At 50.8% G+C, this 23338-nt stretch overlaps 8 protein-coding genes across 8 annotated transcripts; 3 read left to right on the top strand and 5 right to left on the bottom strand.

The window, feature by feature from the left end:
• Positions 1-1898: 1898 nt before the first annotated feature.
• CI109_104825 (uncharacterized protein) lies at positions 1899-3894 on the top strand (the record flags this gene model as incomplete). Its single annotated transcript, XM_032007316.2, has 2 exons — positions 1899-1984; positions 2040-3894. The coding sequence occupies 2 exons, from the start codon at positions 1899-1901 to the stop codon at positions 3892-3894; spliced, it is 1941 nt and encodes a 646-aa protein (XP_031858430.2).
• A 2929-nt stretch (positions 3895-6823) lies between these two features.
• On the bottom strand, positions 6824-7863 carry CI109_104824 (uncharacterized protein; the record flags this gene model as incomplete). The annotated part of the gene is made up of 3 exons (XM_032007318.1): positions 6824-6928; positions 7004-7381; positions 7690-7863. The coding sequence occupies 3 exons, from the start codon at positions 7861-7863 to the stop codon at positions 6824-6826; spliced, it is 657 nt and encodes a 218-aa protein (XP_031858432.1).
• Positions 7864-8697: 834 nt separating this feature from the next.
• On the bottom strand, positions 8698-10468 carry CI109_104823 (malate dehydrogenase, NAD-dependent; the record flags this gene model as incomplete). The annotated part of the gene is made up of 7 exons (XM_032007319.1): positions 8698-8746; positions 8802-9281; positions 9335-9486; positions 9552-9567; positions 9621-9692; positions 9902-10052; positions 10369-10468. The coding sequence occupies 7 exons, from the start codon at positions 10466-10468 to the stop codon at positions 8698-8700; spliced, it is 1020 nt and encodes a 339-aa protein (XP_031858433.1).
• A 417-nt stretch (positions 10469-10885) lies between these two features.
• CI109_104822 (succinate dehydrogenase [ubiquinone] iron-sulfur subunit, mitochondrial) lies at positions 10886-12311 on the bottom strand (the record flags this gene model as incomplete). Its single annotated transcript, XM_032007320.1, has 9 exons — positions 10886-10966; positions 11029-11103; positions 11163-11221; positions 11285-11300; positions 11371-11518; positions 11584-11626; positions 11691-11859; positions 11973-12059; positions 12144-12311. 9 exons carry the CDS (start codon positions 12309-12311, stop codon positions 10886-10888), a joined length of 846 nt encoding a protein of 281 aa, XP_031858434.1.
• Positions 12312-14081: 1770 nt separating this feature from the next.
• CI109_104821 (uncharacterized protein) lies at positions 14082-15629 on the top strand (the record flags this gene model as incomplete). The annotated part of the gene is made up of 6 exons (XM_032007321.1): positions 14082-14489; positions 14631-14793; positions 14864-14961; positions 15044-15122; positions 15178-15240; positions 15415-15629. 6 exons carry the CDS (start codon positions 14082-14084, stop codon positions 15627-15629), a joined length of 1026 nt encoding a protein of 341 aa, XP_031858435.1.
• Positions 15630-15907: 278 nt separating this feature from the next.
• CI109_104820 (uncharacterized protein) lies at positions 15908-17446 on the bottom strand (the record flags this gene model as incomplete). Its single annotated transcript, XM_032007322.1, has 4 exons — positions 15908-16000; positions 16096-16217; positions 16289-16867; positions 17014-17446. 4 exons carry the CDS (start codon positions 17444-17446, stop codon positions 15908-15910), a joined length of 1227 nt encoding a protein of 408 aa, XP_031858436.1.
• Positions 17447-18359: 913 nt separating this feature from the next.
• Positions 18360-19051, bottom strand: CI109_104819 (uncharacterized protein; the record flags this gene model as incomplete). Its single annotated transcript, XM_065967568.1, has 4 exons — positions 18360-18509; positions 18619-18727; positions 18791-18834; positions 18953-19051. The coding sequence occupies 4 exons, from the start codon at positions 19049-19051 to the stop codon at positions 18360-18362; spliced, it is 402 nt and encodes a 133-aa protein (XP_065823640.1).
• Positions 19052-19906: 855 nt separating this feature from the next.
• CI109_104818 (uncharacterized protein) lies at positions 19907-23331 on the top strand (the record flags this gene model as incomplete). The annotated part of the gene is made up of 2 exons (XM_032007323.1): positions 19907-20343; positions 20400-23331. 2 exons carry the CDS (start codon positions 19907-19909, stop codon positions 23329-23331), a joined length of 3369 nt encoding a protein of 1122 aa, XP_031858437.1.
• Positions 23332-23338: the final 7 nt, after the last annotated feature.

The following is a 23338-nucleotide window of genomic DNA, read 5'->3' as shown; positions in this document are numbered from 1 at the left end:
GTGGCGGCCGAACACGTCGGCGGCCACTCGGCTGCCACCACATGGGGATGATCGAGGAGTTCGGACAATTTGTCCTTTCGCCTTGTTTTGTTGTCAATGGCCTTGATGTGATCCTTCGAGCGATGTCTTGTGGCAGGATGAGCGATGTCGAAGGGATGCGACTAAATAACATCTTTAACATCCGTAGGCTGTGTCTGAGATATCGTTTAGTCGAACGGGAGATGACCTACCGGTCGATGCGACCCGGATCCCACTGTATCGTCTGATTCGGGATGAACATCGATGAAGGTCGTTTAGGGCTGTTTCCAGATAACCCGATGTCAATTGTATACAGAAATTTATACTTACAATGGTCGTACAGATTCTATTCAACTCTTCCCCTCGTCAAATGATGAAACATCATCTACGTGTATACTGTCTAAAGGCTAGCCAGACGATTAGGACTGCGCCATCTTCCTGGCCCGTGAGGTAAAAAGGCAATTGCTGACGTTTAGTAACCCTTGCCGTATGTTATATGACCAAGTTCGTCCATGACCCAGACGCCTTGATCGGATTCTCGAGCAGAAACACCTGGTCGACATGGCCAGAAAAAAATGAAAATGCGAGTCGCCCCCTACCAAAGAGCAAAAAGATATCCGGGGAAATAAAAGACAAAAAATATGAGAGGAGTGGGATTCGAACCCACGCGCCGAAGCAGTGGATCTCTAGTTAACAAGAGAAGCTATTGTATTAGCTTGAGGCCACCCCAGTAACCACTTTGGTATCCTCCCATGTTTGTTTGCTTTTTTGCCCAAATATATACTTACCAATGTTTCGCAGCTGACTTGAGCAACCCGTTGAGAAGTGTGGAAATGATCGTGAGGAAGAGGAAAAGAGGTGGTGAGACGTGTGCCACAAGTAAGAGAATGCCCCATGCAACTGGGTGTGATGCGCGTCACCCGCGGCAAGCATTTGGGAGAGTGGCGAAGTGCCACCGTGGTTTCTACATGTTGGGCGAGAATCGACAACCCTCCCATTGAGATATTGTATGCACATCAGTATGGCCACCTAGACGCACCAGAACGCATTGCACGTACACTCATCATCATTCTGTCTCGGAAGAGGTAACACGTATATGAAAAGAAGAAGGGAGATAGCCCGTCGTGAGATGTCGAATCGTTTTCTCATACACCGGTCGCGCCAAAGTGGTTACTGGGGTGGTCTCAAGAAGGCGCGATTTTTAAGGAAGCACCCAAATTTCCCCCATTGTGCATTTCACTCCTCATCATTTTTCATCAGAACGATGTAAGAAACATGAAGAGCAGATAGTAATGCGTATCCTGTGCTGAGCTTGAAGCGTTGTACATAGATAGGAAGACGAAGCGCGAGAAGCATTCTTACCTGCTATAGTCATTTTCGCGTACTATTAGTGGTTACCGGGGTGGCCTCAAGAGTAGGCGTTTTTCGTTTCGCCGAAATAATATTATCGGTGCGTGCTGCGGCTTATCACACAGAGACCATAAGTCATCTTACCATGGTAGCTTGAAGAGGATAACCTTACATGCGGCTACGTGACCTGTACCATCATGCATACATGTCATCTGTTTTCAGACCTGACGGGGTTTACAGGAGGGCCGCGTCGGAACAGTCATTCCCCCTCATCGAGTATAAGCAATTGACTCGTCCGTCGAAGCCGGAACGAAGCGAGTCGCTTTTGTGATCGGCGGGCAAAGCACGAGACACGCACTAAGCGCGGTTTGGAAGACGAGACAGCTCAATCGATCCCGTGGCCCATGTACAGATAGTCCTAACATACAAGTGGACATCACAGGTGGAGGGCGAAGCGGCAGCAAGTATTACGTAATCACACTTGCCTTGCTTCGCAAGCGGCAAGGTGGAGGAGGGTGTAGAACGTCTTGATGCTGAACCCAAAAATATCTGTTCATGATGTTAATTGCCTTAGCACAACGAGGCTGTCGATCATGAGACCCGCTAGGACGTTGACGTAAGTGCAGTGTTGTATGCTTCACATTATTGCCGATGCTGAACATGTCGTTTAGACACCTCTTGCGCCGAGCGCCAACACCGCTCTCCCGATCACTTCTGGCTACCCGCTTGCCCACCCCTCCCGCTCTGACTATCCTCCCTCGTTCTTCGTCATCAATACTATCACTTCGATATGCCTCCCAATTGACTTCTCGACCCGTTTCTCCTCCACCTGGATATCACCATGATCCCGGATCCGACTATTCCAACTCTGCGATCTATGCGGTCTCTTACCTCTCCCGAATCGTTCGTTACGTCCTCTACTCCCTTCTTGCCGTTGGCGGTATATCATTAGCGACATTCGAGGGTCTCCATTTGTACGTCGAAAAAGTATGCCTCGCCGCTCCCTCGAGAGAGGATACAGATGAATGGTGTTGGAATTCGGAAACCCAGGGTTGGACAGGAGGTCCCAATGGAGGTACCGATCCGAGATTGGGTCAAAAGGCCCGACATGCTTTGAGAGGCGCTTGGATCTGTCAAGAGTGGGGAGCGGGTGGATCAGGCTCTATAGGGAAAGGAACGACGTCAGCTTTCCATCCTGACTTCGTAGCGGCAAGAGGGATGATCGGATCATCGCAAGGCGGTGATGCTGGAGGTGGCGGCGGTAGAAGAGTCGTGGACAGAGGATACGAACTGGCGGACGAATACATCGATCTGGCGATCCGAGAAGCTAGAAAGAAGGGATTGGTCTTCCCTCCGACTTTATCGGCTCTACGAACGTGTGGTCCACCCGGTCCTGCCGATAGTTCGACAAGCGTACCGCAAGGTGATCCTGCGGTGATCGACCTTCTGTTATTGAAGGCGGGAGTGCTGGAGCGCATCAACACGCCAGACTCGATCATCCATGCGAAGGATCTGTACGAGCAGGTTTTGAGCTCGGTGTACCATGCACAGGGAGAGCACGACGGTACGACGGCAGGTGGGAAAGCAAGAGTCATGAGATTAGCTGGTAAAGTGGGAGACCTCTCTGCGCGATCTAGTGCTGGCGACGAGGCTCTGAAATGGTGGAGATGGGGCTTGGAACGAGCCGGCGTGAGGGCAGAAGTCGACAGCGGGGTCTCGAAAGTAATCAAAGAGGTCAAGGAGGAATCGAAAGGATGGTTTGGACGATCCAAACCGACGCCGGTTCAGACTCCGATTGTCAGCTCAATCCCTGAGACACAAACACCACCCCAAACATTGTCTCCTCCAGTCTTACGAGCCACCATCTCGCTCCTCGTCTCGACCTCGGCACACCTGGCTACACAATCCTCCTTATCTACCGCAGCATCCTTACAGTCCCTAGCATTGTCGTACATCCCTTCAACGCAATTGACTACCCCTACTCCGCTTACCGGTCCCGCCGTTCTTCACAAAACATGGCTTCAACAACGTGCCTCTCTCCTCCAACTTCATCACGCATCAGTCTTGCATGCTCTCAATTCCAAGTCAAATCAAACACCATTGAAGCTCGTTACGCAATCACAGTCTGACTCAGAGAAGCTCATCGCTGCACTGCAAAATCTACCTCGTGAATATACGACGCCTCAATCCAACCCCCTAGCCGCCCCAGCGAAATTACTACGTCGTGACGCCCTGTTGACAGGTGCTGAATCAGCATACACCCGAGGCGTGTTCATCGAACGTTCTCTTCCCAAGACGGTGGCTGTAGGACAAGGCGATACGGATCATCAATTGCAACAGCTTGAACTGGCTGCAGAATGCTTCGAGAGAGCGATGACACTGAGTGGGATGGAGAGTGGTATGGAGAAGAGAGAGACGGAAGATGTAGGAAGAGGCGACGAGTGGGCTAGGTATTATAGAAGCTTTGTGCGAGTCAGGAGTAAGTTGGGTAGTCTGATGGGTGTCGAAGACGAGAAGGTCGTTTGAGTAGACACGGGATGCGTTGCTATGCTACTCGTATATCTCACATTTGGCACTCTCGCTCCGGGAACAGTGCGTTCCAAAATGCTGTCGGGCCAGAGACCATCCAATTGAACCTCATGCCTACATTCGCCGTTGTTCAGTGGTGAATTGCTTGGATAACGTTTGTGATCACAGATATCGGTTCATTGGACATCTGAAGGCGTAATGCGTACTTATGGTTTCAATGAGTGTCGTGTGAGTCATGCCAATAAGGCGATTGTATGTATCCAGCCTGTGGCGCTGTCGCACAAAAACAAAGCGGACCGGAAGCTGGAATCTGTTGAATGGTATTCTCTCACAGTTCGTAACGGTACAGTCCAGGACTGGGCCAGTCATCCGGCCAGACCCTCAATCTTCGACTGTAGACTTGCTCATCCATCGTCCCTAAACGTGATTAGCTCCGGTAGCCCACCCGAGATGCCCAGTGTCCATCGTGAATCCTGCTCCACCACCAAAAGCATGTCGTGAAGGTAATACATCTCCCTTCTATGATCCCTACTCGTCCCCTCTCAAGTCCAATCCAGTCCATGCTATTCCTCGAACATCCTACTCGGAAGCTTTGGCAGCACGGTTGGCCTTGATAGAACCTTGAGCAGCGAATCGGGCGTTTCGTCGGAACTAAGGGGGAGGGAAGAGTCAGCACGGTGCGATACGAGCGAATAATCATAACAGTTCCACAATCCCCTAATACACCTGCGACTCTGTACCTAGTTACCAAAAGGGTATCACCACCTAACACAACTCGTGCGCGACGGCTACTTGTTGGTATCTGTCCTGATGATACCGTTTTGGTAACAGGTGCAGTACGGGTGGCAGTGTGGCGGAGCCCACCACAACCTTGCTGCCACCTCTTTCCTATGACGTCCACTTTCGACCCCCTCATCTTCTTCCGACCATATCTCCGTGCCCGACGACGCTAGCAGCGATCTGAAAGCAGCAGCGAGCTCCTCGCGCGGTCCCCTATACGGCGGTACCATCCACACCCCTCTTCGCCACACATTCCTCCTCCTTCAACCTCGTTCTTCGTCTCTTTCACAATCCCTTCACCACCTTCTGTCACGAATTCGCTCGCACAACTAACCTTGGGGTCAACACCCTTCATTGAGTGGTACTTGTTGGTCTTTGTTCGGGTGATACCGTTCTTGTGGGCTATCCAAACGTGAAATAAGTCAGCGAGAACGTTCACAAATAATCCCAAACGAGTCCACGACGTCCGATTCCCCTTTTCGCCGAAAATCCAACTTTCAACGCCTATCCTTTCCTTTCGACGATAATTCCTCCTTGTCCAACATGTCCAGCATATCCCCCACATCCTAGATCCCCGACTTGACATTTGGTCCAACCCAATCCTCGACCCCAAACCCATCCTTCCTGCTCCCGGGACGTCGTGACTCAGAAAAGACGGGAACAACTTGCGCACCCTTTTTGTTCTGGTTGTGGGCTGTGTGGTTCTTTGACTTGGCCATCTTGAACGAGTTTTATGTCGGGTTAAGTTGATGGATAAGGAGAAGCGAAAAGGACCGAAGGTGTCGATATAGTGATTTTTGAGATACAGGTGTCGGTTCGTACACTCTGTGCAGTGTAGTGCAAGTGTGCATGAGAGAGGCAGTAGGGTAGGGCCCGTATGGTGAAACGTGCAATGGTAGGACCGGTTGGACGGGATCAATCGGCATTCACGATAACGCCGGTTGTTAGAGCACTTCGAGCGCGAGTGGCAAAGACGAAAAGCAAGTTTGCTGGAGGAACCTTTTTATCTCCGAACGCAAGCTACTTTTATCGCCGAAACTGGCGGTGCACGTCTTAAAAGGGAGAACGCGCTCTGGTAATTCACGTTGCATACATTTCGAGTGCACATAGTGTTGTAGAGACGTGACTCGCGTGAGATGTTGGGCATGTAATGCCAGACTACGTGCCGCTGGCGACTAGCAACAACGACCATTATTGGTTGATGCGTCCTGATGCATGAATAACTCTCGAGGGATTGGGCAGCCTACTTCTGCCACATTAGCGTTGCGGTTCATGCTCTGACCCCAACAACGATAGAGCATGAGCTTCAATATGTCAAGCTACCAAGAAAGCGACTCAAGAGTGTAGCAAGCAGGTTGTGTGAGAGGTTGACCCGTCTTACAAGACGAAATAGCGCCGGCAGGTAGCACTCTTTACAAGAGGTAGACCTCGCAATGAACATCGGCGCTGGTCCGACGTTGCTCGACGACTTCGATCTCCTCCTTTTGCCACATCAGTTTACTCCATCTTTACCTCTCGTCCCCGCCAGATCGGTCACGTATACAGTGGCATGATATATGAGTGTATACAATTGGTCCACGATGCAGCTACACGGAATATACGAGCTGGAACCATTGACGCAAGGCTGTCCAGCCCAAGAAGCACAACGACCGCAGCGGGTGGTAGGTAAGACAGCTACCAGACACCCCAATGCGCACAGCAGTGCTGGACGTTTGACCGGATGTTCAAACTTGTGTATCCAGCTACGGCGCACTTACAAAGAAGAGATGATAGCATCGAGCGTAGGACAGATGGTCATACGAGTGATTTATCATCCAAAGTCACTTCACGTTCTGTTACATCAGACAGTTCTGCGAGGCGTTGCGTGTATTGGCGGCGATACTTGCGTCACCCGTACCCACTGAATCACACTCAACGCGAACATCTCATACCAACGTGTCGACGATCGCACAAGTCAATGTGAGGATGTGTCAAAAGTCCATAAGTTTATTCACATTAATTGACTAGTAAAAGGTAATACCGAAAACGAAAATCGACGTTGACTAACAACGTCAGGGCGAGGGCGATCTACGATCTAATTGTCCATTGTATAAGATCTTTCATCCATCTAAGAGTGCAAGAATGAGAGAGGCATGCAGGGTCGCGCTTAGGCGAAGAGGGTGATCAAGCCGACGGCACCGAGGAGAAGACCAGCGATACCGGCAGGCTTGGAGACGAGTTCACCGGATGACGCAGCGGAGGCGGTAGTGCTCTACGAGATGGTCCAATTTCAAGATCAGCATTTGTGCGTCTAGGTCAAGTATGGAAAAGGGGAGGGGTGACTCACGGCATTGGGGATGTTTCCACCTGCGGAAGTAGCGCTACCGTCTGTAGAAGTGACGGTAGCCACGGCACTAGAAGCGCCAGACTGAGAGATGGTGGTGGGGACAGCACCAGATGTCGTGGAAGAAGAAGCGGAAGTGGAAGAAGAAGAAGCGGAGGAAGAGGAAGAAGAGCTACCGCCCGAGGTGATGTTGAATTGTTGAGATTGGGCGTAGATAGCAGAGTTCTGGCTGGTAGATGATGAGACGAGATTGATTTGGAATGCGGTACCTTCGGGGAAAGAACCGGAGGGGAAGGAGACGGTGGCGGAGTTGACGGAGTTGGCAGCACCAGTCGATTGGTTGGCGATGAGGGTCACGGGGGAGTCTTGGAGGAAGCCGCCCTAAAGAAGAGAATAGCGTGTTAGTACTGATGTCTCTATGTGTTGAAGATAGACGCAAGGCAAAGGCAGATCTGGAGGACAAGTCCATCGGCATGGACGTGCGAGGGTGGTCATCAAAAGACTAGACCAGAATGCCCTAACCCCGGCACTTCTTTCGCACGCGAGGCAAGATGGACAGTGAACGTGAAAGGAAGCGTATCCCTCGCCACTCCTCAACAGTCCCACATGTGCGTCCATACGACTCTGCACGCCCCTCGCGTACGTTCCACGCCACGCTCGGACCTCTTCGCTTTTGTACTTTTACTCACCTGGTTGACCAACTGGATCGCAAAAGTGGTAGCGTCAGTGCTGACCGCCTCCCATGAGACAGTCTGCGAATCGCCAGATTTCCAAACAGTGTTGTTGTCGGGGGAAGTGACCTTGATAGCGGCGGTCAAGGAGAGAGCGGCGAGAGCAGCAGAGGTAAGAGTGAGAGTGTACATTGTGTATGTGTTGGTGGTGGTGGTGGTGGTGGATTGGTTGTGTGAAGTTTAGTTGTAAGTTGAATGTGAATGTGAATGTGGAAGTGAGAATGTAGAAATGAACAAACGTGAGTGTGTTATATGTAAGTGAATATGAGTCAGGTTTTCATAACGGTACGGTTGAAAGGAACAACCTAGTGAGGGGATGTCAACAGCACAGCAAAACGTGTTCCATCCGACAGGACGACAAGACAGAACAAGACCGAAACAAACGCGCCAGGTCCACCTCACACCACTCAACTCCGTGTTTGTTTGTTGTTGTTATCCTTGATTTGTTGTTTACCCTTTACCCTTTTTAATCACTCGCGTCGTGCTCACTCACTCGCAATCTCAAGCATTCAGGGTAAAATACACGAGTATGCCCGACCTTTCACAGCTTTGAGGGGTTGGTTGGTTGATGGACCTGTGCAAAGAACTCGGCGATGTATATGCACGACCAAGCACATCTAAGCGACAAAAGGACAGCTATTTCGGACTCACTCCGAACCCGAATGACCTTGCTACATAACCGTACTACCTCATAATATTACACTATGCACACGGAAGACCGCGGCATCAAATGCCCACCACGCGTGCACTACACTGCCTCTACTAAGGGTGGCTCGATGTGCCAGTTCCACCATTTCACTTGGTTACCTGTCTCTACACTTGCACAGCTGACAATGATCCCGATGCTCGTTCCACGTCTTTACGCTCAGAAATGCACCCAATACTATAGCCACGCAGCACCAGAACCGGTCGATGTGACTTGCATTTATGCATCTCCCAAGATTACTCGCACTAATTATCACAAAATTAGGCGCTGTTGACGAACTCAACACCCTTCTTGATGTTCTTGGCAAGGCTATGAATTACGACGTCAGTTCCTGAACATAACCTATTGACAAGACACCACTCACTCGGGAAGACAAGCCTTGAGCAACTCCTGCTCCTCGGCGGTGAGCTCACCGACAGGGTTGATCTTCTTGACACCCTCGGTACCGAGCTCGACGTTGGAGGCAAAGTACTCGACGCCCTCAGACTCGTACAAGGGGGACTTGACGAAAGTGGGCTCGACAACACCGGTCTCACCGTTCAAAGCTCGGATGAGAGAGTTGGTGAATCGGGCACCGGCGTAAGCCATGGAGAGAGTAGCGGAACCGGTACCGGCCTTGGCCTTGACGACCTCGTCACCACCGAACTGGATTCGGTTAACCAAAGCCTTGTAGGTCTCGCCGTCAACACCCTTACCGTGAGCGGTTTGGGAGAGGAGGGGGACGATGGTGACACCGGAGTGACCACCGACAACGGTGACCTTGACGTCCTTGGGGTCGGCCTTCTTGATCTCACCGAGGAATCGGGAAGCTCGGACGACGTCAAGGGTGGTGATACCGAAGAGCCTAGGGGGGAGTGTCAGCAAGGTATCTTTGCGTTTGAATCTAAGATCACCCACTTCTTCTCGTCAAAGACGCCCTTCTTCTTGAGGACCTCGGCGAAGATGGGGACGGTAGAGTTGACGGGGTTGGAGATGATACCGATGGAAGCCTTGGGGGCGTACTCGGCAACGGCCTCGGCGAGGTCACGGACGATAGAGGCGTTGGTGTTCTGCAAGAGGAAAGGAGCTATTAGAGCCGTGCTGAGAAGATGCTCAACATGTTTAGGTAGCTCACGAAAAGGTCGTCTCGGCTGCGATGGGATCATATCAGCGCGATATGGTTGACGCCAAAGGAATCACTCACGTCATTCCGGGCTTTCGGGGGACACCAGCGGGGATGATGATGACCTCGGCACCGGTGAGGGCGTCCTTGAGGCTGCGGATGGGTTGAGAGATGTCAGCATGTTCCCTTACGATCTCCATGAGCGCGCCATTCGCTTCTCGATATCTGTGCTTCCCACCACTGCACCTCAATCAGAACGATGTCGTTCTCTCCGTATAGGAGAGTACTCCATCCGTAGCCAGAGGTATGTCCCATGTACCGAATGCAATCTGCCTTGGAACCGAAAGTGCAAAACCACTCACTCGTCCTTCTCGTAACCCTTGACCTCGGAGTTGGTGTTGACGTGAGAGACATCAGCAGCAACACCGGGTGCGCCTCGGATATCGTAGAGTGATAAACCGGTGACGAGGGAGTCGGACTTGAGGAGGAGGGACAGGGGTTGACCGATACCGCCTGCGAGCGCGCACACGCACGAGCGGGCGTAGCGAGCGAGTGTGTGCGTGATGAGCAGTTAGTTGATAGGGGACATCGGGACGATGGTCGTATTGAGAAGACGGGATGGACGAGAGAATCGTATCGAGCCAATCGAGGTAGTGCCAATCGCAAGGGAAAAAGCCGATCGATCAATCAGAGAAAAGCGATCGACAAGAGCACGTCCCAAAAATGACATCGGGCAACGAGTAAGGAAGGAATGGACAGAAACAAATCTCATCAGCAACTACCCAATCAACCTCGACTGCTCTTATACGTAAGACACCAGCCCACTCACCCGCAGCACCGAGGACCGCAACCTTCCTGTTGGCCCTGGCGGAAGATGCGAAACCTCTAGCGAGGACCGAGGTGTTTTTGGTAACTTGACGAGAGAACATTGCGAATGACGATGAAGATGACTCTTTTTTTTGTCTATGCAAGAAGGAGAAGAGAAGGAGAGGTGATACTTACTTTTGTTTGGGAGGACCGCAACGCTCGTCCAATCGATTGGGGGAGAAGGTTAGGGGAACGACGTGCTTGTGATGGTGACGACGACAAAGTGAGGGTGAGCAATTATTTCGGAATAATCGGTCCGTTCATTTCCGAAATTCATCCTCTCCTGTTACAAAGTGGCATTTGTGCCGCTTGGTGTGCAAGTTGCAAGTTATCATATGCATATATATATTGGAATACCAGTTACAGACCAACGCCAGTTGGTCAAATTGAGAGCGAAAGACACAAAACACCACCACCACCACCCAGCTACTGCTCGCACGGATGTACTAACTAGTACTAGCTACACTTTAGACCACACTCTATGACTCGGTGGCCATCTCCAACTTCATCTTGGCAATCGCCATGGCGGGGTTGAGACCCTTGGGACATGTTCGAGAACACTACATTATCGCAATGGATCAGTTTAGAACCAGAAATACTGCGATCGCGCAACATGACTCACGTTGAAGATAGTGTGGCATCGGTAGAGAGACATGGTGTTTTGCATCTTCTCCTTTCGCTCAGCACCGTAAGAGTCCTATAACGATCGCTCATCAGTTGCTGTCATTATTAAACACTGAACACACCCCGACTTACTCGTGAATCAGCCATCCATCTGTACGCCTGCATCAATACGGCGGGACCGAGATATTGGTCTGTGCGGGCACACGTCGATCAGCTCAGGGAAAATGTCTACTGGGTTTCAAAAGCCAACATACCTTGGTTCCACCAGTACTAAAGAGCAAAGAACCAATGAGACGTCAGCAAACACATACGAGAACACATCTAACAGACTACCACTCACAGAAGGACAAGAGGTCGAACAACAAGCACAGAGGATACACTCGTACATTCCATCCAACTTCTTTCTGTCCTCGGGGGATTGGAGGAACTCGCCCTGGGCAGGGGGGTTGTCGTTCTTAAGGAAAGGCTCGATAGACTTGTATTGCTTGCTAAAGGTGTGAAAGGTCTTGTCAGTTCCTCCGCTCTATACAATGGCAATATCAACTGAACTTACTAGAAAAGAGTAAGATCGGGCACCAGATCCTTGACGATGTACACTACACAACGATACATTACATATCAGCAACAGGCACAACGATATGTGTCAAGTGGGCCACTCACTGTGAGGCAAAGGGTAGATCTTGCTCTCCTTCTTAGTATCCTTGGGGATTCTACAGAGACAAGCGAGAGTGTTGACACCGTCAATGTTCATGGCGCATGAACCGCAAATACCCTCTCGACACGATCGTCGGAAAGTGAGAGTAGGGTCGAGCTCGTTCTTGATCTTGATCTGTGAGCGTGGGAGAACAAAGTCGGCGTAAGCGCGATGTCCCAATAGAGCACATATAATATATACACTGATGTCGTGTGCCAAACTAGCTAGTGTGTGGGGAACAGACGTACCAGAGCATCGAGCATCATAGGACCACATTGAGAAAGATCGACCTTATAGCTTTGCAGGGTAGGCTTCTCACTAGGTGTATCGGGGTTCTATCATCAAAAGAGAAATTAGCTCTACGCGTTCTGACGATCGAACAACCGTCCGAACTGGACGTAGACTCGACGTAGACGTACCCATCGGTAGATCTTGAATTCCTTGATCTGGGAAGGTTTGGCCTCTGCAGGAGTGGCGAGTTGAGTGCTTGCGCTGGCGTGGAAAGATCGACCCGCGGCAGCGATGAATGGTCGAGAAGTAGATGCGGAAGAAGGCAACGATCGAAGAACGGTGGCGGGGCGAATCATCGTGATTTGTCGACTCTGGCTCTGGCTCTGATGAGATTACTACAAAGAAAGGTCTGTGTTGTATGTACAAGGGACGTAGGTGTAGATCGTGAAGCTTGAAGCTGAGTGGTGAGTGTTTGATGTGCAAAGGAATCGAAAGAGAGAAGTGTAAATGGGAGAATCGAAGAACGAAGTATAAGATGGATAGAATGGCTCGATTGGTATTGGGTAGACAACTCTAGCAAGGACGCGGGAGGAATCGGATTCTCACCATACAGTGACAACTGAAATCGGCCGGTAGTATTTTTCGGTCAAGGTGAACATATAACCGACGAATCAGATTCAACCCGTTTGTACAGTGTCAGTCCAAGAGGCACGCGTCGAGTGCGTTGGTGGCACCGTTGTACATGGACACGTAGTTGTATGTCTGGGATGGATTAGAACACTATACATGAGAGTTGACATTGCACAGTGGCTGGTCTGCGGGCAATCAGACCATGCCACAGATCTCATACCAATCATGCGCATACGTTCACCTCTGCATGTGATTCTTAGCGGGCTCAAAAGAGATGTGAGGTAGAGTGGTCAGATTCACTACTGGCTATGATTATGAACTACGTGGCGCAATTGTCGCTGCACGTACGTCTTACACGCAGGCTTTACTATGAAGTCAAGGCACGTCTCGAAACGGGCAAAGCTGCCTTCTCCTTGTCAGGACAGTCGGATCGTATGGCGCTTGTCCATCACGATGCTTGATCAAGCCGAAGATGTCAAGCTTTGACCACCAAAAAGACAAGCAGCAGACATGACGGCGGTGGACAAGATGCTGCAAGCGGTCTGGCCCTCGTCCAGCGTTACTTCGAGAAACTATGCGATGGTGATATGAGAGTACTGACTGTATAAAAGCAATTCCTATCAGCGGCATTGTCTCTTCCCCATTTGCCTCGCGTATGCTGATACCACTGTTGACCTGCAAGGAATGAATAAAGGCACAACTCTCAGAGCTTTAAGATCGAAATAACAGCCGATCATCGGAGGATGTCCGAGCATACGAGTTGTGTGAATCAATGAGATGAATTAGCCCTGCGTTCCCATCCCACGCTGATTTGGCAACGACAACACTGTTTTATTAAGGGCGTCCACACATCAAACCGGTCACAAGCGGTTGTGGTCGAGGTATAGAATCAACAGCATACCCTTTTCAGCGTATGCATCCAAGCAGTAGTCTCCTGCTACAATGCGTGCAGCCCAGGCCGTTGAGAAGTCTGGTTATGTATCATGATTGTCGTGATGCGATTTGCAGGAATCGTCATGCACGACGTACTAGCAGAAGAAAGCGGAGCTCCGGTGGCATCAGCGTGGGTGTAATGGTAGTGGTAGTTAGTAGCGTATTTGTAGAGTCGTATACGACAACGGTATTGCCCGATTACGTTTTACAGTTACAAGCTCAGTGAGTATTCCCCTTCTTTCTGCATCCAGTTACGACCTCTGTCTCATCGTCATCACCACGCATCTTTCACCATCATCGCCAAGTCGAAACCCAATCTACTTGCATATCGTCACAGCGTCCATCCACTTCTCACACACACATATACGAGTATCGTCTATCACCACCACACGTCACTGGAACTGGAACTGGAACTAAAACCAGACTACAAATATCACACCGTGCATCCAAAAACACAACACTTTCCTTTAATCCAACACGACACACAATACCAAGACAATCTCACCCAGTAAATAACGCAAGTATTACCCAACACCTATTAAATTCTCCTTGCCTTTACCATCATGTCGACACTACGACCCGTTCTACGTCATTCAAACTCTTCGCCCGCCGCATCGACTTCTGACAATAACCAACATCCTGGTAATTCCATATCACCTTCACCATCATTCAACACGACACACAGAGTATCGGTCCAACTTCCTCCTTCACACTCTTCATCCTCATTGTACAAAACCAATTCGAGAAGTGGGACGGAATCGACTCTGTATTTACCCTCGGCGATGCATCACCCATCCGGCACAGGGACGGGAAATGCTATCTCGCCTGGATTACCAGGTAGCGGAGCAGGGTTTCCAAGAACTAGGACAAACTCCAGTGGACATGTTGGGAATGATGGTAAATATAGGAGGAAAGTAGGATTCGAAGCGTTTGAGGCTGGACCAGCGGCATTGTTCGCCTTTACCTGTCAAGTGAGTCGACCATTCACTCACTCCCTTGATCGCAACAGCCTTTGCACCTTGTCAACATAGCTGGCCTTGAGACTTGAATGGTTTCCAAACGGATCCATCCTTGATCCAACCTTGCTGACATCTTCACGTCCACCCCGCCAGGCAAAGAGCGAAGGATACAAACGATCACGAAACACGCGTGTCTTCGCAGTCGCCGTATCCCCCGACGAGAGTGGTGAGACCGCCCTTGAATGGCTCATGACAGAACTCGTGGAAGATGGAGACGAGGTGGTCGCCATTCGCGTGATCGAGCTGGATGAAGGAGGTGAGTGGTCCACCTTGTGCATTGAGCCTCAAAAGCGGCGGGACGCTGGCTGACGCTCGTTTTCGCGCAGAGCGACACTCTTCGAAGTCGCAAGATGAATTTAGGGAAGAGGCGCAAGCTTTGCTTCAGACTGTGTTGCAGAAGAACAATGATGCAGAGAACAGACGAGTGAGTTTTACCGCCTATGATCTATGAACTACGTTGCTGTAGTCCCTCTCGCTCTAGCGACTAAAACACTTCCGCACCGCAGATATCAGTCATTGTCGAGTTTGTTGCTGGAGAGATTACGGAAACACTGCTCAAGATGATTGCATTGTACAGACCAGACTGTGAGCTGCTTCCTCTTGGGATCCGTTGTGAGTGACAGCTGACGACTATATGCAGCACTGGTTGTCGGAACAAAGGGTCAGAGATCGAGATTGCAATCATGGGGTATGGCCCTTGGTGGTGAGCGCTTAACATATATATCTACACCTCTCCCTTAACCCCTCCTTCCGCTATTACACCGGTGTTGCGGCGTCGGTTTCTCCTCTCTCGCAACACCATTTGCTGTTCCTCTTTCTGCCTGGGAGTGCTTGGTTCGCATCCATAGGATGCTTGCTGATATTTCCTCTCTCCCAGCGCCCGGAATGGGCTCCGTCTCCCGATTCTGCGTCTCCCACTCCCCTATCCCCGTCATTGTCGTCCGTCCCGAACGTAAAGTCAAGAAACATCTCGAGAAGAGACAGAACGATCCGAAACGTGGGCAATATGCAGCAATTGTCGGTCCCGACGGATTGGCCTTGAGTCGAAGTAGGAGTAGAGAGAGGAGTATAGGAGGAGGGATCAGTGAGTGAGCGAGCGAGGAGTGGTCATTTGGATTAGAGAAGTAGTTGTACAATAAATGTGTATGGTTTTGATTTGGGAAGTGTGAGTAGACATATACGTTTAACTCGTATACAAAACAATACGCGATGGTTGGTTGTACATATATGCTATGAATGGTTTGAAATATTTCACACACCTCCTATTTTCTCATTCTAGGTGGACTGCTTGGCCTCCTTCACCGCTGATTCCGATCCTCCGCATCGTAGAACCTTTTCTTCTTGACACACACGCTGTCGCCCCGATCAGGTCAAACATCGTGGCTATGGACTCTCCCTTCTGCTTCGGCACGTTCTAGTGCAGATTGATGATCGACCTTGATAGCCCGACGACGATTCTGGAACTGCACGGAAGTACAACCGAATCACAGAATCAGCGGACTTGTCCTGTATGTCATACTCGCAAGAGATTCTTCGTCATCGCCAGACGCCGACTTACCCAGATCTGAACACTACGAGAGGTCATACCTAACTTTCTGGCAAGGTCGTCCCTCTCCTCTGTGGAAGGATACCAAGTATTTTCGAACACTTTGTTCAAAATCGCAAGTTGACCATCGTCCGCTACGACAACGAAATACAACATCAATTTGAAAAACACTCTTCGAGTCTGCCGGACTTTGGACGTGACTCACCTCGCTTTCGGGGTGCTTTGAATCCGCCTCCGCTGTCCCCTGGACTAAGGGGACTCGTCACAAGACTATGAGATCTTTCTGCGCCTTCTGCTACCTCATCTCGTAAGACAGGATGTATCACGCCGGCACCAGGTGGTCGAGCACCGAATCGCAGATTGTGGACCGCTGGTGAGAGTGGCATCTGTATGGGCGGAGCAGATGGCTGAATACGAAGTTGTGGTCGTGCGACGCGGGGAGAGACTGATGGATGGGGAGGGGAGATGTATCCCTTGTTTGTGGATCGTGGAGTTCGAACAGACCACTTTTCGGACAGGATTGCTTCCGGAGAGTGGGGCGATGATCGTTTAGGCAGAAAACCTGGTGATATCGTTCTCGTGGAGCTCGGACTACTTGATCTTTCTCCGAGTTGGCGATTCGTGTCAGGCTTGACATGTACTTCCAGGCCATGTCCATGTGATTGTCCAGTATGGACGAATGCCTCTTGCACATCATCATAGGTGTCGAGGGGAGATTGATAAATCAGCGGTAACGATGGGTGTGTAGAAGCAGACACAGGTTCGGGAACCTGAACCGCTTTGTCTGAACACAAGTTGTCAGCACGAGGGTCAATCTTTTCATGTGGTGGCTGATGACAACCCAGCCAAGCAAGGATTTAAAAACAGGGAGCCATTTCTGGAAGTAAAATAGACGCTCTGTTTAAGGATTATACGGGCCTGTCGACTCACCTAGGTATTTGGGACCGTCCGCATCGTGAATTGTTTCGGCACGCTTGGGTCCATGCTGGCCCAGATGGGGAGTAGCTTCCTCGGCAGGAGTAGGAGTACCAGCAATCTGAATTGGCGAGAGAGATGGAGACAGTACAACGTTTCTACTACAATCGCTACGAGCAAGAGACTGTGATCGAGGAGGCAGGTCAACGTCGACGCTCATCCCTTCCTCACTCTCGAGCGAGCCAATTCTTAGTGGGTCCGGTGGGTCTCGCAATGCTACACGAGCTGGTGCAGGCGCAGCGACGAGTGCAGGGATGGGTGCGGTGGACGAGGTGTGGCGTTGCCGCTTTTTGCGAACTGAAGGGGTAGTTTTTGGGACAGGAGCTGTTCTCGGCCTGAGCGACATTCCCTTGGTCGGCTTCCTGAGTGAGTTTCTGTCAATCACCATGGTGGTACTCGTCAGTACAGTGAGCGGATGGCTGAAGTGTTGGACCTTGCAAATTTGATTATGATTGATGAGTATATACTCGATACTGTGAAAGGTAACCTTTAGCGGTCGACAACTAGGTGAGACTGAAGTATTTAGAGCTCGACTCTGACTCACGACGATCTCAATGGGAATCAGAAAAGGCAGTCAATTGAACTAAAATGAATGTATGAAGTGAAAGGGGAAGTACGTTCATTTCTCTCAGAAACCGAACTCTCGCTCTTACACCCCTCTCTCGCCCCCAACGAGACCCCTTCAAAGGTATCGGTGACGAACTGGTCTAGGCTCCGAGAAGGATCATCAATGGTTGCGTTAATTGATGAAAGGATGCGCGTTTGAGCAATATCGGCCTCAGTGTACAATTATGGGTGTAAGAAACGGAGAGGACTGGTTAAGATGAGCTCGGTCCCATCACAAAGGAACATTCTGAATGAGAGAGGCAGACGGCGCTCGGTATAGGTCCGTTAATGTATCTTGATTGTGGAAAAGATAAACTCACAATGATCTTGAAGACCACTCAGCTTTGTCAGTGCATGGGCCGAGCAATGTCAACAATATGGCGAAGCGTATCACCTCAGTGGGAAGTAACGGTACACCAGCTCAGCGGGGGAGCTCGATGTTCGATGTTTGACATGAAATACTACATTATGAGAACAAGGATACAAGCATAGAGGGTTCGAAAGGGAGATATACAACGGAAACGGACATTAACACAAACAACAACGAATAGGAAAACGTGAAAATAACGAGACATGTGAATGACCTGAATCTATCAGGTGAAGGAGTGAGTAGGCAATGGTACTTGTGATGGAATGGGAAATGAAAACAACGAAATAAGGACGACTAAGGGAGGGGATGGGAGAGCACAGACCGACTATACCCTCGCAAGTAGTTCTCGCACTGGCACCTCTTCGATGCGTGGTCGACCAAGATCGCGCTTGCTCTCAGGTTTCTCGGTGATCATCTCGCGCTCGAGGATGAACTTGCCTTCTTTGTATTTCTGATCGTGTTCGAAGGCGAAGTCCTATGTGGTATATCGAGTCCAAAGGGGATCGTGAGCAACCAGGAATACGAACAGGTTGAGTTTATTAAAGGTTTCGGGATCGGTCGAAAACGAGATTTGTACAACTCACGTATTTCCACCCTAATGTGGTGTGACAGACACGGCAAAACACATCTCGAACCGTATGTCTTCCTGTTCTCATATCTCTATCTTCCGCATCTCCAGTATACGTATTCACCCTACGCAGTGATCATCAGCATCGTCCTTCGGGTGTTATCATGATTGTGCCCGTCTACACTTACACTTGTTGGACGAGCAGTGCTCTACCATGTTGACCTGTAAATTGCTACATTCCGATACCGGTACGAAACCAATCAGTCTCACGCTTGGCTTGCACGATGGGAAAGGTGGTCGGGAGACGTTGCGCGGGGCACGTGCCCCCTCAATGTTGCCACCCAGCTCACCTTCGACATAACACCTTCACTGACAGCCAGATGGTTCCCGCATTGTCGGCAGATGAGCACCGACTCTCCTGCTAGATAGATCCGAAATGCACGACCCATGGCACCTATGGTTGTCTCGTCGGTGTTGTGGGATCAAGTGTCGCTGTCGGCTTCAGCCGGGATAGGAGAGAAATGGTGATTATGGTGTGTGCGGAGTCTGAGGTTGAATTGATTGTCGGCGTGAGATTAATGTGGTGCTAACGGCAATGATCCGACTTGGAGAGGCTGTAGCAGATATCGAGACTAGTCAAGGTGGGCGAATGAAGTGCATTAGCTGAAGGAAAGTTGTGAATTCACATTTGGAATCAATGATGTGCTATCTATAAGTGTCATCCTTATCCTAGCACGAACCGGACGGAACCAGAAGTACCCGATCCGCTTTCCCACGGTCACATCATTCACTAGCATTACCGTGTGGGTGCGCAGAGGTGGCAGAGCCTCTTGATGCTATCAAAGCAATCGTGCTGGCAAGCAGGCTGACCACATATCGATTATCAATATCAAACGACCATCTGCAGAAAGATATGAAGGGCTTTGGAAGTAGGACATGCCTTTCAGGAGTAATGAATCTTCCAAAAGAGGTCCTTTAGCTCCTCAGAGTATGTCCCATTGCACAGGTGGCTTCCGCTCCTTTGTCAAGGATGTCGATGGATCGATTCACATTGCGTCGAGAACGGATCGGTGGGAACTGGGGTCTAGAACAGTTTGAGATGCATCCCCTTCGCCATTTATGTCTCTTTCATCTTGTTAGTAAAAAAACTGTTGTATCTTTCCCTTAAAACTCTTTCAACACATTCATTATTCTCGCTGCACACATCTCTCCTTCTTGCGAGTGCTGAGCACTCGTCTTTCAGTTGTCCAATCCGCGTATATTCACCTTCTTTCAATCAGTAGTAACTCCCGAATAATACAAAAATGCTTGCCCTGCCCTCGCTCAACATTATATTCCTCCTCGCCACTCTCTCCCTTCCCCTTACTCTCGCTCAATCCTCTGGAACCTTCACCCTCTCTTCACCTTCATCATGCGTCATAGTCGCTCAAATTGCCTCTCTCTCCACTCCAAACTCTATTACTGCGGTGATCCCGATCTGTCCTTCTTCTGGATCTCCAGCTGCCATCAATTGGCCACTATCCGCTGGAGGCGAAGGCGCGTCATCCAGCATGGCAATCTATGCCAAGCTCACTCCCGCCGATGACGGGGATGATGTTGGATGTGTGATGGGATTGAGTCAGATGCAAGCTATGTACTTTTTAGGGAGGGATCTGAAGTGGGATGAAGATGCCGGAACTTTGTTCGATAATACGGCAGGAGGGAATATAGTTGATCCGGATTCCTTTGACGTCCTCACTTGGTGAGTCCTTCTCCCGTTCCACCGCAGTATTTCATTTAAGCTGACAACGGATATAGCGGATCTTCAGAAACCCTTCTTCCATCTGGATTGAGTCTACCTGATCCCTCTGCTCATCCAGCTGGGGATGCTGTATGGTCTCAGAGCATCACCCTCACTGCTGGAGCAAAGGCTACAGGTGAAGCAGCATCCACAAGCTCCTCCATTTCGTCGACAGGCACCGTCGCCGACAGCTCATCAACTTCTAGTCCCACTTCTGAAACACTTGCCGAGACTTCCAGCGCGAGCGAAGTGACCAGTACACCGTCGGTTGAAAATGCACCTGCGCCATCCACCAGCTCTACTCTTTCAAAGATCTCCACGACATCCCATACGACCGTCACGTCTACCGCATCTCCAAGCAGTTCCACAGATTCCTCAATCTTACTTCCCTCCTCCGAACCAAACACATCAGCAAGTAGCACACCGAACACCAATGTTCCGTCTACGTTGTCGGGATCAGTCCCGCCGAAGGAAACAGGCTCAGAACTGTCCTCTAGCTCCACGGACTCACAAACTCCGGCGACATCCACAGTAAAACCGAGCAGCTCTTCCGATGGCGCAATGCAGACCTCGTCGTCTGAGGCGGGGCCGACACCCAGTTCCGGGTCTGACGAGTCGTCTGCCTCAACAGACTCGGCCCTTGTGCAGACGATCACCACCTCGTCGAGTATATCGACCGGCTCGAAAACATCCGAAATCGCTTCCACCACCGTGTCATCCGACTTATCATATAAATCGGCTGTTGGGACTACATCACAGGTGGAGGCTTCCTCTGTCGAGCTGCACAATGCAGACGTAACTCCGGCAAGCATCAGTACTACCCTTTCAGGCTCGGTAGCTGCTGCCACAGCCTCGACGGATTCTTCCTCAAGCTCGACCACCGTGAAGTCTAGCACCTCCCAGGGAGACTCTACCACACTCGCCATCACTTCGACTTCGGGCTCGTCCAGCGGAACGCTCGATCATACAGCCCTTGGGTTTCCAAGTACACCCTCAAGTGGTCAAGCTAGAAGTACTTCGAGCACGGTACAGCCGTCATCTATTCGGCCCACTACACTTGCATCAAGACCAGACTCCACGGGACCTACTTCGTCTACGTCCAATGGCGTCGACGCACCCTCGACAGAAACTCTAGCTACTGCGTCCTCTTCCTCTGAACAAGGGTTGACGATGTCCGCTCCGGCTGAGATCACTCCCAACGAAGCGACTCAAACCATCTCCAATCTAAACCCAACAGAGACATTCTCCACAGAGCAGACCTCCTCCTTGTCCAGCATAGCCCAGACCACATCTATCGGATCGACGTCCACCACCTCGTCTCAACTTTCCACCTCTGCGATTGGTTTATCTTCAAGTGATACACCCGTAACACTCACGGCTGCGGATGCACAAAGCTTCCGCCACAGCGCGGCTCCGACCACAACGAGCTTGGGTGAGATGGGCCCTAGCGCTAACGCATCTACTCAAGTAAGCGCTGAGGGGTCAACATCTCAATTGGAGTCTAGCGAGGTCGCTTCAACTACCACTAGTACAAGAGCGTCGAGCTCGAGCCAGATCACTACACCTGCAAACTCGACGGGGTCTGGGACTGCTACCAACGAACCTTCTGAAGCGGTGACAGAGAGGACATCGCTCGCATCATCGGCAACTGCACCCAGCTCTTCAAGTGCGGAAGTCACGCCTACAAGCCGCAACGCTATTAGCTCGTCGTCCTCGTCCTCGTCCTCGTCTTTGTCTTCGGGAGACAGTACACAGGCCTCCCTCACTACGAGTACCGAAACCGATCCAATCACCTCGGATGGGATTGTAATTGCTCACTATTCTGTGAACACCGGAGATGGGTCTACTTCAAGTACCACAAACATTGTTGCTGCCACTCCCACACCTGCCGATCCCGGAGTGGCAACGAGGCCAGCTCAGACGAGTGCTCAAGCCGCGTCCAGTACTGAGGAGAGTGATACGACTGTATCCAGCTCTTCTCTTGGCTCACCCACCACTATAGATAGTAGTGTGACATCTCCATCTACCCAAGCTGCGTCAACAGGTGGTGGAGACACAAACACGGATTCCAACTTGGATTCAGCCCCCACACAGACTACCAGTGCCTCCAACTCAACGAATACGGCCAATACCGTCCCATCCCAAACATCAGACAGCACCATAATCGCACCCACACCCACACCCACACCATATCCAATTTTCGCAGGCCCTGATCCGGGAACGACGATAAGTCCTCCCGAGGCAGTGCTCACTCTGGACGGGACGACAATTGGGCAATTCCAATACACCTCCCCATCTCCGAGCTCCACTGACTCGATCAATACACCTTCGAGCGCTATACCTACTTCGACGGCGACTGCGTCTTCAGACATGGAAAGCGCCTCGCCTTCCGAGGGGACTCCTAAAGCGACCGAAGCGATAAGTACGGATGAAGGGTCACAACCAAGTGTGACGCTGGTATCGGACGACGTTCGACCAGCGGACGAGGACGTATCTGCTTCCAATGGAGAAAATACAACAGAAGCCCCAGGATCGGACGTGTCCTCGGAGTCCGCTGTCGAAACACCACCATCTGGTGCGTCGCAACCAGTCCCGCTTTCCACAAACTCTCCGTCTGTTTCGATCTTGAGCACTCCTGCTTCGGCTGTACAACAATCCTCAATCGACACTTCCGACACTTCATTCCCCTTCGTCAGCCCTACTGCGTCTGGTCCCTTCAGACCCCTCATCTCGATACTATCGACCAACCCGAACTCAGTCACTCCTATTCGACACGATATGAACTCGACAACATTGTCGAGTTCGAATGGTACGATCACCGGGTCAGACGGGACTACTTCCACAAACATTGGAGATGGTACAACAAATGTGCCAGGGAAAACTTGTACGAGGCGAAGGAGGATGGCAACGAGGTCGAGAGCACGACGGGGGCTGGCCTCTCGTCGATGAACGAGCG

This window comes from Kwoniella shandongensis, chromosome 8 (assembly GCF_008629635.2).
Source record: "Kwoniella shandongensis chromosome 8, complete sequence".
NCBI lineage: Eukaryota > Fungi > Basidiomycota > Tremellomycetes > Tremellales > Cryptococcaceae > Kwoniella > Kwoniella shandongensis.
This window is presented reverse-complemented; position numbering and strand designations above follow the sequence as displayed.